A 26,306-nucleotide genomic window follows, 5' to 3' on the forward strand; every position below is an offset into this window, starting at 1 on the left:
AATTTTTTTTAAATAAACTTGTTAATATTTAGTCATACAGCTGAACGCAGCCTATCAGTCTTATCAAGACTTGTGGTTCTGTCTTCCCAACAAGGGACATATATATGTAATTAAATGAATTAAATGTTTAAACTACAAAAATTAAATATTTGCAGCTGAATGTAGGTGTTCAGTGTTGAAAAAGCTATGTCTACCTCATAACATATTAAAACATATACCTTTGTTTGTAAATATTTCGAAATTCCATTGACAATTAAACATACATACCTACATACATATGGGCACGTCTATATCCCTTGCGTGGTAGACAGAGCCAACAGTCTTGAAAAGACTGAATGGCCACGTTCAGTTATTTGGCTTAATGATAGAATTGCGATTTTAATAGTGACAGGTTGCTACCCCATCGCCTAAAAAGGAATCCCAAGTTTGTAAGCCTATCCCTTAGTCGCCTTTTACGTCATCCATGGGAAGGAGATGGAGTGGTCCTATTCTTTTTTGTATTGGTGCCGGGAACCACACGGCACACACATTTTAATTTTAATTGTCAAAAATTTATATTACAATTAAAAAAATTTCCGACAACACAATCCTAAAGAAACATCAAATGATGTGCACCCCACTCATAGTGCAGTATAAGTTCCATTGCTATATATATACAAAACGTCCGGCGGTCGGTCTAGTGCCGGCGCGTACGTCGACACTTCCTATTCGACCGGTCGTTTGTCCGTGTGTGTTTGTGTTCAATATATATATAAATATGGTGGAAGTGACGAATGTGTTGCCCGCTGGGAAACCGGGTAAGATTTTGATAGCTTTAAAATGATTTGAAAAAAAAAATTTTTTTTAATTTTTTAATTATTTTTTTTTAATTTTATTAATAAATGAAAATTGCAAATAATAAGTTTACAATAATTATTATAAACTTGCAATTCGTTTTTTTTTGGGTGATAGGTTAGCAACCTGGCACTAGTTGAATCTCAATTTTATCATTAAACTAAACAGCTGCATGTGGCCTATCAGTATTTTCAAGTCTGTTGGCTCTGTCTACCCCGCAAGGGATATAGACGTGATCATATGTATGTATGTATGTATGTAAAATCAATTAGCGGACACATTATTTATCAGTAAACAATCTTCTCAAAGCATTCAAATGAAAATTAACTATTAAAAAAGCGATATAACTAGATTTGATGTATAAGAATCGATTATGTAGTCACCGAGTTTTGAATCTGCATAATCAAAATGCACAAGTGACAGTCATTAATTTTGAAAGTAGTCCAATGCTTGTTACTCTTCAAGGTGCACATATTGAATGGAATGTTGCATGCTTAAATAAGATCACAATTTTTGAGATTTAAATTATACGTTTAATTACCAGCAACTGAGATATACATATATCCCTTGCGTGGTAGACAGAGCCTATAGTCTAAAAGGCTCAGCTGTATTAATGATAGAATTGAGATTCAAATAGTGACAGGTTGCTAACCCACCACATTGAAGAAGAATCCCAAGATTGGCCTTTACCTCACTCGCCTTTTACGACATCCATGGGAATGATATGGAGTGGTTCAATTTCAAAGTTACGGCAACCACACGGCTCCGCTTACGTATAAAAAGCACTATTTGCGTCAGCTGCTATTCTGCTTGGAAAGATGATAAAGCAATATCAAGTGGTGAACTTTTTAAACATGGGATAATTATTGAGACGATAGGCTGGATATCGTAAAAGGCGACTTAATGATAGGCTTATAAACTTGAGATTCTTCTTGTAGGCATTAGGCTAACAACCTGTCACTATTTGAATTTCAATTCCATCATTTTGCCATACAGCTGAATATGGCTTTACAGTCATTTCAAGACTATTAGTTCTGTCTACCCCGCAAAGGATATAGATGTGAATATTCGTGTATGTATATTTGTAAATTGTTGAAAGTTTTATCCTTTAATCTACATTTCTTTCTGTCTCGCTCACTTGCTTCTAAGTAAGAAAGATCTTACTCGACTTTTGACATAACCAAACATGTGGATGAAGCGAAGGAAGTATGCAGAGATTGTGGCAAGTGGAAAGATGTAGTCTCTGCCTACCCCTCCGTGAAAGAGGCGTGATTATATGTATGTATGTATAACCAAACATTCCAATTCAGATTCTTTATTGCATATCATAAAGTACATCAGTAACTGCTTATAAATAGTTAAAATATAAACCCTGTTGGGCATCGCAATTTTAAAATAATATGGAACATTGCATTGTCCCAGATTTAAACAGTTTGACATGAGCACACTATTTTGAAATTTTTAATAACAACTGGCAGTCTTGCAATCTGCATTTTCTGTTTAAAACTTTTTCTTTGTAGTCAATAAGAGGCACTTAGGACAGTGTAAAGATATACATTAGGTAACCGTTGTTGACCAAGAATGGAAAGGGGTCAGTTAGTTTTAAAATGAGAACGGCAGACGAATAAATAATAGGTATAAATCTATACTAAAATTATAAAGCTGAAGAGTTTGTTTGTTTGTTTGAACGCGTAATCTCAGGAACTCCTGGTTCGAATTGAAAAAATATTTTTGTCTTGAATAGACCATTTATCGAGTAAAATTGGTATCATGGTCATAATTGAATATGTAATTTAGAATCATTTATATATCTATGTAGGGTTTCTTGTGACCGTGACCCAGAAAGAAGGTCAGGTGAGATGCTTTTCTTTATTATTCCTGAGATTGCTCATGGTGTTTGGTTGTAAATTTTTATCAATCTTTAATTTAAACGCTTCTATCTAGTAACCTATTAGTTAACTTTGAGGTATCCATACATATAATAAAACTGTAACTGAACTTTGTCTGTACATTGAAGATATTTAAGAAAAAAAAATATAAGGGGTCTTATTAGGGTAGATAGAAGTCAAAACAATTTTTGTCTGTCTGTCTGTATGTTTGTACGCGCATCACGCAAAATCTACCAAACGGATCTAAACGAAATTCGGCACAGATATAGTTAGTAACCTAGATACGAATATAGGCTACTTTTTATCCTGAAATTCTACCCCAAGGGGATGAAATAGGAGGTGTAAGTTTGTATGGAACTTCGTCATTTTTGAATCGATATAAAAAGCTATAAATAATTAATTATTACATTTATCTATACTGATACTAATATTATAAAACTGAAGAGTTTTTTGAACTACTGGTTCGAATTGAAAAATTATTTTTGCGTTGAATAGACCATTTATCGAAGTAGGCTTTAGGCTATATAACATCACGCTGCAACTATAAGGAGCAAATAAATAATGGAAAATGTGAAAAATAAGGGGAAAATTATTCACTCTTGAGGGCTTCAATAATGCCCAAAATAACTAATCCACGCGGACGAAGTTGCGGGCACAACTAGTTAATGAATAAAAAAGAAATGAAATGCGATAACTCAGGCCAGGGATCACCTTGTATGGACCCAGTTTATAAATAGAAAATAAACACAAGCGAGCCCGGGTGAAAAGCTAGTATTAAAAAAAACAAAAGAATGTCCAATTAAGAATTTGACATCAGCGTAACAGAAAATCGTAGATAATTACTCTCCACGGATTTAAGATGATTAGGTACCTTAATGGTCTTAGCAATTACCTCAGCAGCCGAATCTTACGATAAAGCATAAGATATTAAGGGACATACCTCTTAAATTAGATTGTATATATTACGATTTGGGTATTTCAAATAAAAAAATACAGTTAGCCTCGAATTACATTTAAGACTTGTGTTACGAGATACTAACACAACGATAGTATATCTTATAATAAATATTTACATAGATAACATCCAAGAACCAGGCTAATAAAAAAATCGATTTTACATAAAATCACGCCTGTTTTCCTGGGTAGTAGACAGAGACTTCATTTTTCCACTTGCCACGATCCCTGCATACTATCATCCTAAGAAATCATTAATAATATTGAAAATGAAAATATTTTAACGAAATTTTAAATATGCCATGCCGTGTGGTTCCCGAAACTTTAGAATAGGGGCCACTCCATATATTTCAAATGGATGTCGTAAAAGGTGGCTAAGGGATAGCCTAATAAACTTGTGATTTTTTTTGTGTAGGCGACGGACTAGCAATCTGTCACTATCTGAATCTCAATTCCATCATTTAGCTATACAGTTAAACGTGGTTTTTGAGACTTTTCAAGACTGTTGGCTCCGTCTACCCCAAAAGAAATATAGACCATTGCCTACAAGAAGAATCCTAAGTTTATAAGCCTTTCCCTTAGTCGCCTATGCAGGGATAGTGGCAAGTGAAAAGATTAGTCCCATCTACTTTTCCAAGACTAGGCGTGATTTTATGTAATGCATGTAAGATATAAGATTAAGTTAAATCTTTCCACAACATTAATCAAATCCATTCGTAGAAACTACATCATGTTACAGAATTATTGTGTCGCAGTAGGCACGCATGAGAACTCTACAACAATGGGCTCTGTCGGGTTAACGAGACGATGTAAATGTTAGGGCGTATTCACCTGTACACTGAAATTAACAAGAAAATTTGCTAGAACAATTGATTATATAAAAAAAACACCCGGCTTTACAGGACAATATAATTACTATACTTAATTAGTGCCGTGTGGTACCCAGCACCAATAGAAAAAAGAATAGGACCATTCCATCTCGTTCCCATGGATGTCGTAAAAGGCGACTAAGGATAGGCTTATAAACTTGGGATTCTTCTTTTAGGCGAAGGGCTAGCAACTTGTCACTATTTGAATCTCAATTCTATCATTAAGCCAAACAGCTGAACGTGGCCTATCAGTCTTTCTAAAACTGTTGGCTCTGTCTACCCCGCAAGGGATGTAGATGTGATTATATTATAAGATTCTTCTAAATTTAATGACTGTTTCATATATTGTTATATTTCTTTTTATACCGTAATAAAGAGTTTAATTTTAGTTATAAAAACAACAACAAAATGTCAAAACATCAGCTTGTGAAGCCTTAATATGATTACCTATGAATTTGGGAATTTGCACTATTACATTCATGTGTATATGCCCTTACCTTGTGTTGTGAGCTGTGCAGATAAATACAGTAATCAGTCCCTATCGGGGACACTCTCTAATTAATATCGCCGACTGAGAGAAAACGCCATCCCTCTTCGTATAAGGTGGTTTTTGTATAGCTTTTTGTGTGATCCGGTACACTGGTCAATTCCCTATAGGAGTGTGAACTTACATGAGAATTAATAAATGAAGAATATAAAAGAAGAATTCGTTTCATGAAAAAAAGAAAAATATTTTCCATACGAGATGTTATAATATTTCAAATCTCTTAATAATTGTCATGCCTTTTGGTTTCACAATATTGGTGGAAGTGAACAAATGAAGGAACGGTAACAAACTGCACTGCAGCATTTTCTTTAATAACGTCAACTTTGCAATTATTCAAATTTGGAATGAGAATTAAAATCTGGACGAGAGACAAGACATTGTTACGATGAATTGATTTAATTGGAATTTCAATAGAAAGGGAAATGTTGGCATTTTAAGAATAAGATTCTGCTTTAATTTCTTGGTGTATTTTTAAATGGTACTTTATTCTAAGAGAGCTACCCATTAAGTTCGTAAAATAATAAGAATGCTACAACAAAATAATACTCAGCTATCAATTATTTCATCAAAAATAATCAATTTTCTTACAGTGTTACTCTTAAGGTAATACGTATTCTTTGAACAGGAATTAATATAATTGCTAAAAATTAAAAATTATAATGGTTTTCAAAAATCCAAAATGAAAGTCTCTTTTAAAGACAAACTACTGTCTACCCTGTAAGAGGTTTACTTAATTAGTGCCGTGTGGTACCCAGCACCAATAGAAAAAAGAATAGGACCATTCCATCTCGTTCCCATGGATGTCGTAAAAGGCGACTAAGGATAGGCTTATAAACTTGGGATTCTTCTTTTAGGCGAAGGGCTAGCAACTTGTCACTATTTGAATCTCAATTCTATCATTAAGCCAAACAGCTGAACGTGGCCTATCAGTCTTTCTAAAACTGTTGGCTCTGTCTACCCCGCAAGGGATGTAGATGTGATTATATTATAAGATTCTTCTAAATTTAATGACTGTTTCATATATTGTTATATTTCTTTTTATACCGTAATAAAGAGTTTAATTTTAGTTATAAAAACAACAACAAAATGTCAAAACATCAGCTTGTGAACCCTTAATATGATTACCTATGAATTTGGGAATTTGCACTATTGCATTCATGTGTATATGCCCTTACCTTGTGTTGTGAGCTGTGCAGATAAATACAGTAATCAGTCCCTATCGGGGACACTCTCTAATTAATATCGCCGACTGAGAGAAAACGCCATCCCTCTTCGTATAAGGTGGTTTTTGTATAGCTTTTTGTGGGATCCGGTACACTGGTCAATTCCCTATAGGAGTGTGAACTTACATGAGAATTAATAAATTAAGAATATAAAAGAAGAATTCGTTACATGAAAAAAAGAAAAATATTTTCCATACCGGATGTTATAATAGTTCAAATTCAAACATCACTTAATAATTGTCATGCCTTTTGGTTTCACAAAATTGGTGCAAGTGAACAAATGAAGGAACGGTAACAAACTGCACTGCAGCATTTTCTTTAATAACGTCAACTTCGCAATTATTCAAATTTGGAATGAGAATTAAAATCTGGACGAGAGACAAGATATTGTTACGATGAATTGATTTAATTGAAATTTTAATAGAAAGGGAAATGTTGGCATGTTAAGAATAAGATTCTGCTTTTATTTCTTGGTGTATTATTAAATGGTACTTTATTCTAAGAGAGCTACCCATTAAGTTCGTAAAATAATAAGAATGCTACAACAAAATAATACTCAGCTATCAATTATGTCATCAAAAATAATCAATTTTCTTACAGTGTTACTCTTAAGGTAATACTTATTCTTTGAATAGGAATTAAAAAGACGCTAAAAATTAAAAAAATATAAAGGTTTTCAAAAATCCAAAAAGAAAGTCACTAATTTTAAAGACAAACTACTGTCTACCCTGTGAGGTGAAAACGTAAAATATGTGGGTCACCATATTACGATATGTGAGTGTTAAAAAAAAAAACAAAAATATCTCAAACAGTTATTCATTTCCGATCCATAACAAATTATTTCTATAATTAACTACTTATGCAATTTATTCTCATTCATATGTGACTGAAAATAAAGTACCATTTTCAATGGACTCAAATTTTTCCGATATTCTAAATTGAGTTGCCTGACCACGTTGCACGTCCTATTGTGATCATGTCAAGCCGTCATGTACGGCATTGAATCATCTGTTTTTCACATTTTTTTTATTAAAAAAAAAAACGTCATTTTCTATGGCCGTACATCCGGTGTCAAATCGGGTGAGCTATGCGTATGTAGAATAGAAATTTGATATGGTGCTTCCTTTTGGTTTATCTATTATTACCAAAAACACGATCCTCCATCCACGATCCACGTGCCGTGTGGTTCCCGGCACCAATACAAAAAAGAATAGGACCACTCCATCTCTTTCCCACGGATGTCGTAAAAGGCGACTAAAGGATAGGCTTACCAACTTGGGATTCTTTTTTAGGCGATGGGCTAGCAACCTGTCACTATTTGAATCTCAATTTTATCATTAGGCCAAATAGCTGAACGTGGCCATTCAGTCTTTTCAAGACTGTTGGCTCTGTCTACCCCGCAAGGGATATAGACGTAACCATATGTATGTAACACGATCAATCGTGCCGTGTGATTTTCGGCACTAAAGAATTAACTCGTGATATAACTTTAATAGATGAAAACGCGAATGTAGGCCTTCTATTGGTCACTAACTTGATGTTCCTTAGCGAGCTGAATAGGTCGGGCCGGACCAAAAAATGTCATCTCATTACATTGTTGATTGCAGCAAATTGTGGTCCCGAACCAGTAAGAAAAGTCCCTTGCAGGGTAGACAGAGCCAATAGTTTTGAAAAGACTGAAAGGCCACGTTCAGCTGTTTGGCTAAATGATGGAATTGAGATTCAAACAGTGACAGGTTGCGAGCCCATCGCCTACAAGAAGAATCCCAAGTTTATTAACACTTTTACCTTAGTCGCTTTTAACGACATTCATTGGAAAAATATGAAGTGAATGACGTTTCCACTGAATATGACCAAATCCCGGAGCAAAATTTTGTTTCGTAGTAAAATATGACTGTAAAAGTCTTATCTTTAATCCATTACGGTTACGACTCATCAAAATATTCTCAAGAATTTCGTAAAGCTTCGGTTTTAATACTTTTTGAAGAATTAGTGTAAAGGAGACTTTATGTAAGCCGTTATATTAAAATGTTGTTATTTATAAGTCGACTTGAAGCCCGTAACTAAATAGCAATTCTTTTTGATATCCTCCCGGCGTTGGTACCAGGTAAGTTTTATAAACAAGAGAAAAAAGTATAAATTCTGCGCTCTTTACATACATACATAAAATCTTGCCTTTCCGGAGGGATAGGCCGAGACTACAGCTTTCCAATTTCCACAATCTCTGCATACTTCGGGTGACAAATAGAATAGATTTATTTTCAAAGTTAAGGTATCATTTATTGACGTCACATCACTTAAATCGGCGGCGGAACAAACTACACTGCAGCATTTTCACCGGACGTCAATTTACAAAATATAGATCTCTCAAATCTAAATACGCTTTTGTATAAGAATGTAATTTAAAAAAAATGTTTTATTAATCTAAGGATAAATTATAACAGGTAATTAAAGAAAATTAATAAAAAATATGTCAAAGTATGACATAAGTACTTGCATAAAGTAAGTATAAGATGTATACGATTATTACCAATTGATCTTTGAAATGTGCTGTAGATATATTTATACAATTCTTCCCTCGTAAGCTTCTTTGTTATATGTATCGTAAAAAATAAATGCAACATAAGGGTTGCTTATAACAACACCCATTCCCCTAAAAAGGGTAGATAAAGATCGTAAAATTTTATCATCATTTTAAAACGGCAAGGTTCTTTTGAAATCGATGTTTGCCTACATTTGTAGGGCATATTTTTCATCTCTTTGGTCTTGATGAAACGGCGGATTAGTTAGCTTATTCGATAAAACAACTATATATATAATCACATATTTATCCTTAACGGGGTAGACAGTCTCCAGATAGAACCGGGACTAAAGCCAGAAGGAAGCCACCAAACAATATAGGTAATGCCTACACGTATCACTATCATTACTTTTAGCTGGTTGGCCTAATGATTACATATTTTAATTTTCCTTTTACATATAAGCATATTTATCAGACTGTAAGCTCTGTCTACCCTAAAGAACCCCAAAGTGACTAAATGTTGGTATGTATAAATCAGTATAATAAATACGCTCATATATCACAAGTGAGCGAAGCCACCATCGGAAGCTAGTCAATAAATAAGTATAACTAGAAGTTCCCATGAACTTGTTCACTGTCTCGGTTATTGATCACTTTCCCGTAGAAGCGCCGCCGCGTGCGCAAGGTCGCGTTTGCGCGTGCGCCGTAAACACAGTATGCTTGCATTTTGTTCATAAAGACCTTAGCGTTGAACTTGGATTATAATAAGTAAATGAGCTATTTATTCGTTCTTTTTTAGGGTTATCATTCTTCTATGACGGAGCGGGAAAGACAGGAAAGTAATACAGATGTGACTTCCGTGTGACCTTATTTAATCTTACCTTTAAAGGTATTGCCATGTGGTTCTCGGTACTAATACAAAAAAAAAGATTAAGACCACTCCATCTCTTTCCCAAGGTTGTCGTATAAGCCGATTAAGGGATAGGCATATAAACTTGGGATTCTTTTTGTAGGCAATTAATAGGCTAGCAACCTGTCACTATTTGAATCTGAATTCTATTAATAAGCCAAACAGCTCAACGTAACCTATCAGTCTTTTCAAGGCTGTTGGCTCTGTCCGCAAGGGATATAGACGTGACTGTATGTATGTATGTACATTCAAAGGTACAAGAAACATAACTCTATACCCACACTTAAAACACTTTATCTAGTACTAGAGGCCGCCCGCGACTTCGTCCGCATGGAAACCCTATCAATCCCGCGGGAACTCTGGGATAAAAAGTAGCCTATGTGTTATTCTGGGTCTTCAGCTACCTACATACCAAATTTCATGGTAATCTGTTAAGTAGTTTTTGCGTGAAAGAGTAACAAACATCCATACATCCATACAAACTTTCGCCTTTATAATAGTAGTAGGATAGGATGGATAACAGTTCCTCTAATAATCCTTATCACCCACGAAGTTGCCTTTTGACGTATCATTCTTTTGACGTATCAGTCTTTTGACGTATCATTGAAATGTTTAGACAAAGAAAATGTCCCACTATATCAAATTTATAACGAGATTACGTTCAGCTTTTGTGGCTGCTAGTAGGTACCTATATATGATGAAACAAATACGAACATTGCCTAATGTTAATAGCAAATTGTCATATATACATAAAAAATACTGATGAGCCATTGCAATTCCTTTGCGTACAATAAGACCATTGCATCGCATCAAATATTTCTTATCTGTTTTACCAACTTTTTTGCCTACAAAAAAAAAAAAACCAAAATACAAATTTCATTCTCAGTCACAATTGTGAAGCTCTCCATTCTGTACAGCCCTTTAAAACGCTGAATTCCCCCGCCTTTGTTTTGTTTATTAATTGGCTCATATTTCACATATAAGGCGAGCAATTTATCTCAGTCGAGTCATATATCCTTCAGAGGCGTCCTTGAACTACAGGGTGGTTTATTTTGACAGGGACGACGGAGTGAAGTCCCGGGGAAGGAGCTGCTGTATATAAAAGATTAACTATGTAAACTAGATTACGCCCACATCTCCGTTTGGGTGAATGGAAAAAAAAGCCGGGTAATTTTCCTACATTCATACATACATATGGTCACGTCTATATCCCTTGCGGGATAGACAGACCCAACAGTCTTGAAAAGACTGATAGGCCACGTTCAGCTGTTTGGCTTTATGATGGAATTGAGATTCAAATAGTGACAGGTTGCTAGCCCATCGCCTAAAAAACAATCCCAAGTTTGTAATCCTATCCCTTAGCCACCTTTTACGACATCCATGGGAAAGAGATAGAGTTGTCCTATTCTTTTTTGTATTAGTGCCGGCAACCACACGGATACAAAAGATAAATACTCGTTCAAAAGATGACATACACAAGGCGTTTCTGGTCGAACGGTTAAGGTGCCCGGCGGTGTATGTTTTGTATATATAGATTTTTATGGAGCTCTATTTGCATAAAATGTGCAATATTTTATATTTCCCGTTCTCGTGGGAATTTCAAGATATTCCCATGAGACTTACCAAGAAACATAAATGCTTAATATCATTTACTACGTCGTGTTTTGGCTATACGATATTTGACAGTGAGTATCTCTGTAAAGCAAGTATTTTATATTTGTACAATTACTAGGTATGTTACTTAATCGCCTTGTACGACAACGAAAGGATCACAAACTAGATCATATTATTTTAGGTCACATCCTCATTACCTGCCGGCCTCGCCTTGTGCTAACTTTTCGAAATAATCTTCAAACAGGTCTCGAAATTATATCCGCATAATTGTTTTAATTATTATTGTTTTGTTTTTTCCTTGTAAATAAAATGGTTATCTCGAAATGTGCTGTGTAGTTTCCACCACTATAGAATAGAACCACTATATCTTTCATGGATGTTGTAAAAGACGACTCAGGGATAGACTTATATACTTTAGATTTCTCTCTATCTCTATTTGAATCTCAATTCCAATATTAAGCCATATAGCTAAACGTAGCCTTTCAGTATTTTCAAGACAGTTATCTCTGTCTACCCCGCAAGGGATACAGACGTGACTTATGTATGTATTTGTCGAGGCGACTTGTCCACACATTTAACTGCATATTGTCATGCCTTTTTAGTAAACCTGTTCTACGACCTCTCTCCTAAAGTACTACAATAGGACAGCCGAGGACATGCAGATACGCAGACCTAGTATTTAGATAACAAGTCTTGTGTGTGAGCTTTGTCGTGGCAACTAATAATAATTATATACGAGTACTTACTTTCATAACTAACTAAGCAGATAGAGAGTGCGGAGGGAAAGGTCGGAGTGGGAAGACCTAGACGCACGTATCTTGATCAAATTAAGGACGTCCTGGTAAAGGTAAAAAGTATTGCCGCCGAGCTTGCATGAAGAGAGTTATGAATGTGGATAAAGCGAAGGAAGTATGCAGAGATCGTGGCAAGTGGTAGTCTCTGCCTACCCCTCCGGGAAAGAGGCGTGATTTTTATGTATGTATGTTACTTTCATAGTTTATTTATTTAAATTTTATGCACGTAAAATGTACAACAGGTGGACTTAATGCCACAAGGCATTCTCTGCCAGTCGAACCTTTGGACTGAACTGAGATGGATGTACGGGTGGTGCGATAACAGTAAAAGAAATCATATATATAAAATTCTCGTGTCACAATGTTCGTTCCCGTACTCCTCCGAAACGGCTTGACCGATTCTCATGAAATTTTGTGAGCATATTGAGTAAGTCTGAGAATCGGCCAACATTTTTTTTTCATACCCCTTAATGTTAAGAGTTGTCCGACTTAAACATTTTTTTTTTAATAAATTATTTAAAAATTATTTACCTATATGGCAAAGCAACGTTTGCCGGGACAGCTAGTCATAATATAAATATGAATAATAGGTTAATACACTTACATATAATAATATACATACATAAGTGTAAGTATGGATATATATACTCCATATAAAATAAACATAATTTTTTATATTTTTTAGTTAATTTTAAGAAAGGCAAAGTTAAAATTTTAGGCTTGCAAACTTGGGATTATTTTTAGGCGAGGGGCCAGCAACCTATTTAAATCTCAATTCTAACATTAAGCCAAATAGCTGAACGTGGCCATTCAGTCTTTTCAAGACGGTTGGCTCTGTCTACCCCGCAAGGGATATAGACGTGACCATATGTAATGTAATGTGATATTTAAAACATTTCCATCACTTATCTAATCATCATCAGATTTATCAAAATCATCATCATTTAAACGAAACAGTCAATCGTCATTTCGGACACGATCGTAAGATAGTCCAGATAATATACCACTGCGTATAACATTATCAAGATTTTTTCAATTGTCATATTGAATCTGTTCATACACGTGATTCACAATGAAGTGGTCTTATCTTATCGATTTTGAAGTTAGTCAAGTACTTTGATGTTGAAACTAATAATGAAGTGTTGGTCTGTTCTTGTACACCAATTAACCTACATCGATGACATTGTATATAAGAGGTGATATTATAATTGTTATACATACATACATATATACAAGTCTATATCCCTTGCGGGATAGAAAGAGCCAACAGTCTTGAAAAGTCTGAAAAGCCACGCTCAACTGTTTGGTTTAATGATAGAATTAAAATTTATATAGTGACAGGTTGCCAGCCCATCACCTAAAAGAGGAATCCCAAGTATATAAACCTATCCCGTAGTCGCCTCTTACGATCTACATGGGAAAGAGATGGTAGTCCTTTTGATTTTCTATTAGTGCCGGGAACCAAATTTATTATATGATATATTATAATGGGTATTATTAGATGGATGTACTTAAAACACTTACTAGGGCTAGCAACCTGTCACTATTTGAATCTCAATTCTATCATTAAGCCAAATAGCTGAACGTGGCCATTCAGTCGTTTCAAGACTGATGGCTCTGTCTACCCCGCAAGGGATATAGACGTGACCATATGTATGTATGTATGTATGTACTTAAAAGAGACCTGAAATCGGTTTAAATAAACAAAAACATGACCCAGATCCGATATGTGTGGCAAAGAATAATGAGGAGAGCCGACCTAAAATTAAATAGGATAATTCCTTAGTCACCTTTTATAACTTCTCCTGGAAGTAAATCCAGGAAAAGCCTTGAGTTTCTTTATTCGGGCGACCTGTCATTATCTGAATTCTCAATTCCATCATAAAGCCATCATATTAAACGTGGCCTTCAATTCTGTTGGTTAACAAATACATACATAAAATCTTGTCTCTTTCTCTAAAGGATAGACAGTAACATTTTTCCACTTACCACGATCCCTGCATTCTTCTTCCTCTGCATCCGCTTTCATAGCTCTCTTCGTGCAAACATATCGGTTAAAAGTTATTTATATTTGACAAAGAGTTTTCATTGGCGCAATATATTTCGGAGTTAAAAACAGCGCATGCAGTTACTAATTGTAGCTCGTCAGTCAATCAGAATTGCCCTCCTGAGTGTATTTACAACTTATTACCTGTAACTTATCATTCAGCTCGAACAAATAGTACAGTCACCTACAAAGAAAGTTGAACCCCATAACGTTATTTTTTTTTAAATAATGATTTAACTAAGCTATGTAATATATTACGATTTTAATTTCGTAGTAATCATAAATTGTGTTTATATCTGTGAGCAACCACACCCTGATTTCTTATATACATATACTAAAATTTAAAAACTTACCCCTAACTGAAAACTTCGAAATCTGCTTTTAAAAAAGTATTGTTATTGTGCCTAATGAACTTATCTCACTCTTAGATTTACATTCGCAAAAAAGACTTCATTCTTACTTCCTTATTATAAAGCCGTATAAAGATTCATTTATCATCATAAAGTTCCAAATACCATAGCCGTTTCAACCTGGCAAGAAGATCTGCAAATGGGAACAAATTTAACGTTACATAAAGACCTTCATACGCACGCTATAACGCGAGACGTTTCGTTATGACGGGTGATATGAAGCGCGCGATGAGTAAGGATTTGTGAAGGGCGTCCTCTTAATCTAAGTGGTAATCTCCAGATATACCTAAAAAAGAGAGTTGATTCATAGGACGATTCACATTCTTATTCGTTCAAATTTTTGCTAAGATTTAAGTATATTCTGCTTGTATACTAATGTAAAGGTGCGTTTTACTACCATTGTCATTACTAAATAGTTGTATAAAAAATGTTATAAGTAGGTGACTATGATTTTTGCGACAACAAAAAACAAAGACACCGGTAAATCAAAAACGATTATTGTATTTGTTTTTCCTTGAACTAAAAACAATTACAGTCCATTGTTCGTTAGATTCGGGCGTTCTGCGTCAAATGAAATAATAACACACCGTCTGTAAGTCTGTCACGTACTTAATATGCTATTAACTATATTTGATTGGACGTTAATGCTTTCACGGTTCAATACAAGCAGGTCCATTCATTGATGTGTTTAAATAAAAAACATGTGTGGCGAAATCTATACGCTATCAGTCAAAAACAGCGAAAAACCTAAATCGCTCTAGCAAAGATTTCACGGATTGGAGCATATATAGGTACAACCTCTGACACGACATCGTCTGTCGCGCGGTTCCCCAGGCATAACACCTAGCCTGGCGAAAGATCTTCACTTTGGTGGCGGTCGAGCCAAATCATTGCTCCCGCTACACATGTTTGCAAAAAAAGTTAATCAGAATATTAAAAGAGGACAATGATTGATTGATAGATTGACTGACATATCTGATTTTGAACTTTCGCGTCATATTATACTATTTTTAAATACTATTTAGGTATTAAACACGCACGTTACATCAGTCGCTCGGCGTCCACGGATCATTGTATGTCCTTGTTTGTTGTATCATCATTGTATGTATGTCCGATGAAAATGCTAGAGTGTAGTTTGTTCCACCGCTTCTGCTACACATGCGCTTTGGAAGCGGTAGTAGTTATAATTAGATTTAAGTGATATGACGTCAATAAGTGATACCTTGTATCCAATTTTGAAATAAATCTATTCTATTCTATTTATATTGAAAGTGATGTAAAAAACAGCCTTAAAAACACTAATGGCTCTGTCTACCCCGCAAGGGATATAGACGTGATTTTATGAATTCATGTTAAAATAAAGCTCTGTATAATGTATTCGATCATGACCACTTCACCTCACGCAATATTTTGGAATGTTAACATAATATGTCTGGTTTTAGGTATAAGAATATTCCATTTTGTTTCTTAATATACATCGATTATATAATAATGTACATACATTATAGTTATGAAGAATAAAGAGCAAAATCAAATACTAACTTACTTTCTTATTCATGTTTTTATCCCGTAAGTGTCGGTGTCGGTGTAATAGGCTTACAAACTTGGGATTCTTTTTTAGGCGATGGGCTAGCAACCTGTCACTATTCTAAATAAATATATCCCTTGCGGGGTAGACAGAGCCAACAGTCTTGAAAAGACCGAATGGCCACGTTCAGCTATTTGGCTTTAAGATAGAATTGAGATTCAAATAGCGACAGGTTGCTAGCCACTCCTCTGCCATTTTTATGTAAAATCCAATAACATTAGCACCACAAAAAAAGTCCGTATCTAAAGCGAAAGTAGCCGAGTCATTTCTAGTCGGATGCTCAGCTTTCATTGTCAGAATGTTATTTCCAGTAGAGTTGGTTTATTGTTACAAACGCGTAAATTTCAATGGGCTAATAATGACATTTTTTGGTTGGATGCATCTATGTGATATCACTTAATACATACATACATATAGTCACGTCTATATCCCTTACGGGGTAGACAGAGCCAACAGTCCCGAAAAGACTGAATGACCACGTTCAGCTGCTCGGCTTGATGATGGAATTGAGATCCAAATAGTGACAGGTTGCTAGCCCATCGCCTAAAAAAGGATCGCAATTGTATAAGCCTATCCCTTAGTCGCTTTTTACGACATCCATGGGAAAGAGATGGAGTGGTCCTATTCTTTTTGTTTTGGTGCCGGGAACCACACGACATCACTTAATCTTCCAATTAAACGTGGACTTGAGTGCCGTGTGGTTCCTGGCACCGATATATTAAAGAAAAGGACCATCTCTTTCCCATGGATGTCCTAAAAGGTGTCTAAGTAATACGCTTATAAACTTGGGATTCTTCTTTTAGGTTATGGGCTAGCAACCTGTCAATATTTGTATCTCAAATCTATCAATAAGCTGAACGTGGCCTGCCAGTCTTTCAAGACTGCTGGCTCTGTCTACCCCGCAAGGATAAAGACTTGATTAAAAGTGTGTGTGTGTGGCCTTGAGTCTTGTAACTATTTGAATTTGTTTACGATGTAAAAAAATAAGCGAAATGTATGTGTAATAGCTATGTACGTGTTCATGTTAATTCTTTATACATACATACATACATAAAATGACGCCTCTTTCCCGGAGGTGTAGGCAGAGACTACCTCTTTCCACTTGCCACGATCTCTGCATACTTCCTTCGCTTCATCCACATTCATAACTCTCTTCATGCAAGCTCGGCGGTTTCGGGTACTTTAGACCTGACCCTATACCAGGACGTCCTTAATTTGATCAAGATACGTTCGTCTAGGTAATTCTTTATCATAATATATTTTCGTATCTTCCTGGTTACATTCTCACTACTCTGAATAAGAGCTCGGAGCGAACCTTTTGCCAATGAGCCCGGATTGGTCAAGTCTTGTCTGACTTCTACAATGTTTATATCGTACAAGTTTAGGATCCATATATTTATAACGATCTTCTCTGTATGTTTCTTTTTGACAGAATTTAGTGAGATTAACTTATGGGTTAACACAGGATATTTTCCTTTATTAATCTATATCTTCTTCTATACTTATAATAAATCTGTAGAGAGGTCAATTCTGTACATAGAATATATTTTCAAAATAACTATCAGGGGGTGATTAGTGATCGATACTGATGCCAAAAATGCAATCAGTAAAATTTTTGTCTGTCTGTCTGTCTGTCTGTATGTTCTTTATAGAAACAAAAACTACTTGACGGATTTTAACGAAACTTGGTACAGTTATTCTTCATACTCCTGAGCAGGTTATAGTATACTTTTCATTACGCTACAATCACTAGGAGCAGAGCAGTGAAAGGAAATGTTGGGAAAACGGGAGAAGTTAATTGATTTTTTAAGCTTCCGTCGCGTGTGCAGCCTTAATGGTTAAAGATACAGCGAAACCATGTATAACGGAAATATTCTACATAAAATTATTTAAAAAATATCCCAAGACAGCATAAGTCTATCTTTTATGGTTGACTCACAATAACACGTGTAATTCCTAATAGCTTAGCAGTTCGGAGATTTCTGATTATATTTCTTTACTCTGATATTTATAATACCAATAACACTCACACTCATTCGTAATTCTTAAAAGTTAATATAAGTACCTATTCAATAAAAAAAGAATCATCGAAATCGGTATAGAAACACCAAACTTATACATGAAATGAAATACGCTAGCAAGCAATCGCGCGTAAATACTGAATCATGCTATAAGGATTATTTTTGCGTAACGGTTACCGCGCTCGACGCGGCTAGCGGCGGCAGGGTATAAAAGGGGCGGGAGGCGAGCGCAAGCTTCATGACCAAGGCAGCCAGGGGGAGACTTCACGCAGTTCTCTCCTCCAGCCTCCCCTGAGGACGAAGCTCGGGATCTACCAAACGTACGTCGGATCCCGCCTCACGTACGCGGCCCCAGCGTGGTACGCATTCTGCTCTGAGACCAACAGGAGAAGACTCAGAGCCCAAGAGAACCAAAGTCTCAGAGCAGTCGTCGGAGCCCCGCGCTACGTGAGGAACTCGACGATCCTCAGGGACCTGAAGTGGGAGAACCTAGATATTCGAGAGGGCGGACGCGTCATCACACAGCCACCTGCGCGGCATCTCGCCGCTCCACGCCCGCCCTCCGGGCCGTCGGGTGAAACCCTCCCCTCGCTGCCTTGCGGCAGACGTCGTCGACCAGTGACGACGCCGCCGCCGATGGGAACTCCCAGTCTATGAAGTCGTGAAGACCCAGGCCGTCACGGCCGCCCCATCGACCTGCCTACAGTCATAGGCAGCGATGATGCCATTGAAGAGGGCTAAAAGCCCTCACCAATCTACTCCGACTCCTCTAAGGGAGTATGGGAAGACCCGACGACGGCAAGATAATATTGCGTTTCAACTTTATTTTCATTTCTTTTTCTTTTGTAAGTTGTAGGTACTTATTTCTGGTTATAATTCTATTACAATATTTTTTTTAGTTTAAATACACACTTAGATTTATCTATACTAATATTATAAAACAGAAGAGTTTGTTTAAATGTGCTAATCTCAAGAACTACTGGTTCGATTTGAAGGATTATTTTTGTGTTGAATAGACCATTTATCGAGGAAGCCTTTAGGCTTTACTAGCTGTGCCCGCGACTCCGTCCGCGTGGAATAGTAATTTTGGGCATTATTGCAGCCCTCAAGGGTGAATAATTTTCGCCGTGTTTTTTCCACATTTTCCATTATTTATTCGCTCCTTACAGTTGCAGCGTGATGTTATATAGCCTAAAGCCTTCCTCGATAATTGGTCTATTCAACACAAAAAGATTATTTCAATTCGAACCAGCACTTCCTGAGATTAGCGCGTTCAAACAAACAAACTCTTCAACTTTATAATATTAGTATAGATTTTGACTACAGTTTTGTCTATCAGTCTATGTATTATAATTATTAATAGCTTTTTATATCGATTTAAAATTTTTATATCGATTTAAAAATGACTAAGTTCCATACAAATTTGCACCCCCTATTTCATCCCCTTGGGATAGAATTTCAGGATAAAAAGTAGCCTATATTCTAATCCAGGTTACCAACTATATCTGTGCCGAATTTCGTTCAGATCCGTTCGGTAGATTATGCGTGATGCGCGTACAAACATACAGACAGACAGACGGACAGACAGACAGACAGACAAAAATTCTAAAAAAAAAATGTTTTGGCTTCTATTGACCCTAAAAAGACCCCTTATATATTTTTTTTAAATATTTCCAATGTACAGACAAAGTTCAGTTACAGTTTTATTATATGTTTGGATAACATCTAGCTGCAACTATTAGGAGCGAAGAAATAATGGAAAATGTGAAAAAAATCGGGGAAGGAGCATCCTTGAGGGCTTCAATGATTCCCAAAATAACTATTCCACGCGGACGAAGTCGCAGGCACAGCTAGTTAAATAAATAAAATCGATAATCAAATGGTTGGACAGAACTCACATGAGAACATTTTTATATATATACCTAACGCTATTTAAAATAGTTTTGTATTTTCGCCCCTAGATGTTAGAATTAAAATAACGCTTATGAATCCATCTCTATGTGGTTTTTCAAACAGAACTATTAGAAATTCCGTTGCAAAGGGCTCATTTAAACTTTCCGTTGTCGAAAACTGAAACTTCGCGACTTCACCTAACTCTGCATAGTCTAAGATCTGTGATAGTTTGCGCATTTCCAGCAAAGTTAGATCGTTTTTGACAAAGCAAGTTTCTGAAGTTGTAACGTAAAATAAAGTAAACAAGACAATTTTTAAAACATTCAATATTTACCTAGACTTAAGTACTTACTATAACGAAGCTCTCCTAAAATGTGACTATAGAATTAGAAAAACAAGTAAGTTTGTAAGATTATTTTGACAAGGATGAAAAAGATAACATTGCCAAAAATTCTAAACAATCATAATGAAGATGTCTCTAGTATATGTTACTGAAGTATTATATGATAATTAAAGTTTCAAACATAAATACTTCAGTTTAGAAATTTAGTTTCGCATATTATTTTTTAATCATTTGCAGTTTAGAATAGAACCACTCAATATTCCATAGATGTCGTAAAAGGCGAACTAAGGGATAGGCTTACAAATTTGGGATTCGTCTTGTAGGCGATGGGCTAGCAACTTATCACTATTTGAATCTCAATTCCATCATGAAGCCATACAGCTAACGTGGACTTTCAGTCTTTTTGAACTATCAACTTTATCCCCGCAAGGGCACCCGGCACCAATATAAAAAAGAATAGGACCATCTATCTCCCATGGATGTCGTAAAAGGCGACTAAGGGGTAGGCTTACAAACTTGAGATTCTTTTTTAGGCGATGGGCTAGCAACCTGTCACTATTTGAATCTCAATTCAATTTTAAAGCCAAATAGCTGAACGTGGCCTATCAGTCTTTTCAAGACTGTTGGCTCTGTCTACCCCACAAGGGATATAGACGTGACCATATGTATGTATTAATGTGTCTGTTTCAGAGAGCAGCATTGGCATGCGTCATGTTATCACACTGCTGCTGTTCCTAGCCACGACAGTCTCCTACGCGACTCGAGTCAGCATGAGCGTCGCTATAGTCGCGATGACCAGTGACAATGATTATGGTTACCCAGTAAGTTGTTAACAACATACATATGAATGTAGAAATACGTGTTGTTGTAAAATTGTACAGCGCACTGGCCGCTAAGAAAAAAAAGTGATTTTTTAATAAAAGAAAAATTGGGATCGTCTATTGTTAATTTTTCTACTACAATAATTTAAGAGGAAATAAGTATAATATAGGTTTCTTTTTATTTTTATCAACACATAGTATCTAAAGACGTGTATGTCCTTTGCAGGGTAGACAGAGGAAATATACTCGAAAAGACTGAAATGCCAAGTTTAGTGACGGGACGGCTAGCCTATCGTCTACAAGAAGAATTCCAATTTTATTAGCCTTTTCCTTAGTCGTCTTTTACGACATCCATGGGACAGAGATAGAGTAGTCCTATTCTTGTTTTTATTGGTGACGGAAACCACACGTAAACAATCATAATAAATTTGTGAAAGACCGGCTTTGATGACAAATTACTATTAGATTTCTTAAAATAAATAGGTATAACTACTGCCTACATCATAAATGAGAGGTTTGAGAGAAACACGGGTTTTTTATCAAGTCACCCTTAAAAATTAGTTTAGGAACATTTATTAAGAGAGTAATGAATGTGGATGAAGCGAAGGAAGTGTGCAGAGATCGTGGCAAGTGGAAAGAGGTAGTCTCTGCCTACCCCTCCGGGAAACAGGCGTGATTTTATGTATATATGTATGTTACATGAATTTGAATACAATAAACATATCCTTCATTAAAAATTTATTTGGTTTCTGCCTAGCTCTTAGACTATACACAGAATAACATTGTTCTATCTTCACACAGAATCTTATCAAGTTATTTCAAAGCATCTTTTCGTCAACTGTTAAACCAGATAAAATGCCGAAACTCAGTGATCTGATCATTTGGAAAACTGGCTGAAATCTTTATCTCTACCGCCCATCAGGTCGTTAACCCTTGAAAATGTCAACTGGCCGTGAAATGCGATAGATACGTTTAAGAGATACGAATCCCAAGGACTGTTACAATACTTTTTTACCTTTTTTAACGCCGCAAGTAAAGCTGATAAATCATGATCTAATGTGGATTGGGTTGCGCAGGTCAGACGGAAGTCGCTTCGTGTGAAAAAACACTAAAAGCATGATATATAACACATCTTTTTCCCTTACAATGTAGACAGAGGCATATAGTTTTGAAAAGGCCCAAAGGCCGGAATAGTTTTTGGTATGGTAAACATGTAGGTGACTAAATATCGGCATCATTATCAGTTATTTAGAAAGTAATAACTCCAGTGTAACCTACCCTTACTTAAATAAAATAAAGTAAAGATTTTCCCATAGTATTTCCCTTCAGTCTTCAAAAGGGACGACTAGAAATATAGGAATAGGCTTTTAAACTTGGGATTCTTCTTTTAGGCGATGGGCTAGCAACCTGTCGCTATTTGAATCTCTATTTCATCATTAATCATCGTTATCATTAGTCTATCAGCCTTTTCAAGATTGTTGGCTCTATCTACCCCGCGAGGGATAAAGATGTGACTATATGTATGTAAGTAGAAATTAGCCAAGCACAAAAGAATACTTGTTCCTAAAAAGTCTTGAACTTAAGTAAGTAATACTTTACATGCTGTTGACATATTGGTAAAATTTTAAATTTTCCTAAACTCTTTGTAATTCTATGGCCTTCTAAAACTAAAACGCCAAATCTATTTGAGTTTTCCACCAAGAAAGTGGTTTTCACTTGAAACTCTTCGTAAAGTTAACTTTTCCTTATTTTGTAATTCAGAAGTTAGGTGCGCTAGTGATGTCTCCAACTAGACTTGACTTAGATAAATGGCATCGTTTCATGAATGGTTATATTATGGTGCAGTGTGAAGAATGTTCTTTGAATATTACCTTAGCTTATCAACTTTTAAACTTTCACGATGCAGTATATCATCTTCCTGTCATATTATGGTTTTATCTGGGAGGAGCTTAGGTCTATCAGGAAGAGTAAAAGCACTAAGTGACTTATGTTTGACTTAAAGACAAACATAAGTCACTTAGTGCATATAACCACGTCTATTTTCCATGCGGGGTAGACAAGCCATCAGTCTTGAAAATACTGAAAGGCCACCTTCAGCTGTGTGGCTCAATGACGGAATCGAGATATAAATAGTGTGAGGTTGCGAGCCAATCGCCTACAAGAAGAATCCCAAATAAATAAGCCTTTACCCGTTGTAAAAATGACAAAAGGATACGCTTGGGATTCTTCTTTTAGGCGACAGGCTAGCAACCTGTCACTATTTCAATATCAATTCTATCATTAAGCCAAACAGCTGGACGTGGCCTATCAGACTTTTCAAGACTGTTGGCTCTGTCTATCCCGCAAGGGATATAGAGGTGATTATATGTATGTATCTAAACCAAATAATCTTGTGACATAATATCACCTCATCACGTTATGTAAGCACAATAATAAACTCAACCATTTATTCCAGGTTTTCGACTGGGACAAAGGCGTCCAGGACACGATCCTGTCATCCTTCTTCTGGGGCTACATAGTGCTGCAGGTGCCAGCTGGCATGCTCGCGGGGAAGTTCGGGGGGAAGTTCCTCATTCTGGCAGCCATGATCGCGACGGGTATCGTCAATTTGTTGGTGCCGATAGCTGCTGTTCACGTGAGTATGGCTTATGTTGCTTAATAATAAATAAATAAATATATACGGGACAAATTACACTGATTGAGTTAGCCTCGAAGTAAGTTTGAAACTTGTGTTACGAGATACTAACTCAACGATACTATATTTTATAATAAATAATTATATAGATAAACATCCAAGACCCAGGCCAATCAGAAAAAGTTCTTTTCTCATCATGCCCTGGCCGGGATTCGAACCCGGGACCTCCGGTCTCCAAGACAAGCGTACTGCCTCTGCGCCACAGAGGCCGTCGTCTGCTTGACTGATTGGTCATCCACCAGGCATCAGTTGCTGGTTTATTAAGTGACTTCTTAACCTCCTGGGGTAAGTCCCGGTTGTATGCATTCTACTTTGGAGACAGGACAAAGGTCAGGATCATTTTATGGGTAAGTCAGGTTATACCATGAAGCGACTTTCGTATTATATAACATCATGGCCGAATTTCTCATCGTGATTTATATGACACTAGCTGACCCGCGCAACTTCGTTTGCGTGTATCCCGCTACTTCGACAAATACAGTCAACGCACCAAAACATATTGGATACTAATTTTCAATTCACAATAACTTCTCTTTCCCTTAACCGCGTTTAAAATATTAAAATGTTTTTTGGTTTCTGTGACTCTTCTTTGATCGCCCCCCCTATCAGGTTTTGGAAAAAAAACGATATTGACGCGCTATTTATAGGGACGCTGCCCCCGCCGCCGCGGCCGGCCCGTACCGTGCCGCAATACTAATATCGTGATATCTCCTAAACTATATGTCTAAATAACACACTGTAAACTGCAAAAATAATCTAAATTAAATGCTCGTGATGATGAACTTACTTATTTTGATAAGGATATATGTATTATTGGTTATATTACCAGTTAAACATCACCCAACGAATTAAATGTTTTTTTAATACAGAAAAGTAGTTTTTGTGACTTAAATAAAAAAGCTGGATATATGTCATCGCGGACTTTTTTGTAGAACTAATAAAGACCAATGTTTTTGCTATACATTGTTCTTACTTGTATCCAACGGTATAAGCGGCGCACGCACAAATGCAATCTTCAATTAGATTTTTTTTCTGACTTCTTGGATATAAATCGCTATAACTCAGCTAATATAGTTTCAATGTATTTCAATTATATATAAAAACCTGTCGGAGAAAATACTCTTTCTATTAGTGAAAACCGCATCAAAATCCGTTGCGTAGTTTTAAAGTTTTATGCATACGAAGGGACTACAGACAAAATGGGCGACTTTGTTTTATACTATGTAGTGATTCATGGGAATGATATGGAGTGATTCTATTCAAAAGTGCCAAAAACCATACGGCATTGTGAACCTGTGCAACCTTTTCTTAATACGGCCACCTTAACTATTCGACCACGGACCGTCTACATTATTCCATGTTTATTCCTCTGTATCATTTACCATTACGAGCGAGCAACATCACTATCATCTTACGTCAGATACAGTAGTTAGTGAATAATAAAAACATTGGGGAAATTATCTAGATCCGCCGGTAACAGACCGCATCCATTCGTTTTACGCGGTTAAGGCGATGTAGTTATGCGATGAAGTGTCGTGTATTTATGGAAATAAATATATTTTTTTTATTAAAATTTTAGAAATTATACAAATTGTACAGTTTACAATACAATACATAATATCTTTATAGCAAAGAAAAAATTACATATGTAGTAGAAACATACTTTACGAATATGTTGAGCAAAGGCGGACTTATCGCTAAGAAGTCTCTTCCAGCCAACCTTTGGGTAGTGAAAGGTTAAACAAGGAACCAGGCAGTTTTAAGGCTATTAAATAAAATAAGTATAAGTTAAGTAAGGTGATTAGTGGCAGTGATTAACTCTAGTTTCGGCATTACATTGTCCAGAACATAGTTGTAAAAAGTTATAATTCTGCGCAGGAGTCTATTTTTTGTATGGCGCGAAAATATAAGAGCAGAAAATACACGAACTGAACTCTCCGCTAGTGAACTACTATTATGAGCGAGATAGCATTAGACACACACACACACATGTATATACACACACATGTATATTCGTTATTAATACTAAATAAATAATTGTTGTACAAGGTAAGTACAAGTGATTACAACATCATTTATGACTTTTATTGGTTCGGTCATGTGGAGAGGAGGAATGAAAACAGGTTGACTAAGCAGATATACAAGGAGAGTGTGGGTGGAGGGAAGGGTCGGAGTGGGAAGACCTAGACGAACGTATCTTGATTTACCAAGACAAGACAATTTTATTTGACGTACACATAATATATAGACCAACTCTCTAGACTTACTTAATAATTTGCCAATAACTTTAACTTCAGTTCAAATACACAAGTCTTTTCGATTATTATCGATGT

The 26,306-nt window shown here is 36.0% G+C and overlaps 1 protein-coding gene across 1 annotated transcript in view; it reads left to right on the forward strand.

The window, feature by feature from the left end:
- Nucleotides 1–674: 674 nt before the first annotated feature.
- Nucleotides 675–26,306, forward strand: part of LOC106133662 (uncharacterized) — a 51,031-nt gene continuing 25,399 nt past the window's right edge. Inside the window, exons 1-3 of the mRNA XM_060947427.1 lie at nucleotides 675–797; nucleotides 21,148–21,278; nucleotides 23,734–23,913. Coding sequence (XP_060803410.1) covers nucleotides 758–797; nucleotides 21,148–21,278; nucleotides 23,734–23,913 — 351 coding nt within the window. The 5' untranslated portion in view covers nucleotides 675–757. The remainder of the gene's footprint in view (nucleotides 798–21,147; nucleotides 21,279–23,733; nucleotides 23,914–26,306) is intronic.

Source organism: Amyelois transitella, chromosome 13 (genome assembly GCF_032362555.1).
Source record: "Amyelois transitella isolate CPQ chromosome 13, ilAmyTran1.1, whole genome shotgun sequence".
Taxonomy (NCBI): domain Eukaryota; kingdom Metazoa; phylum Arthropoda; class Insecta; order Lepidoptera; family Pyralidae; genus Amyelois; species Amyelois transitella.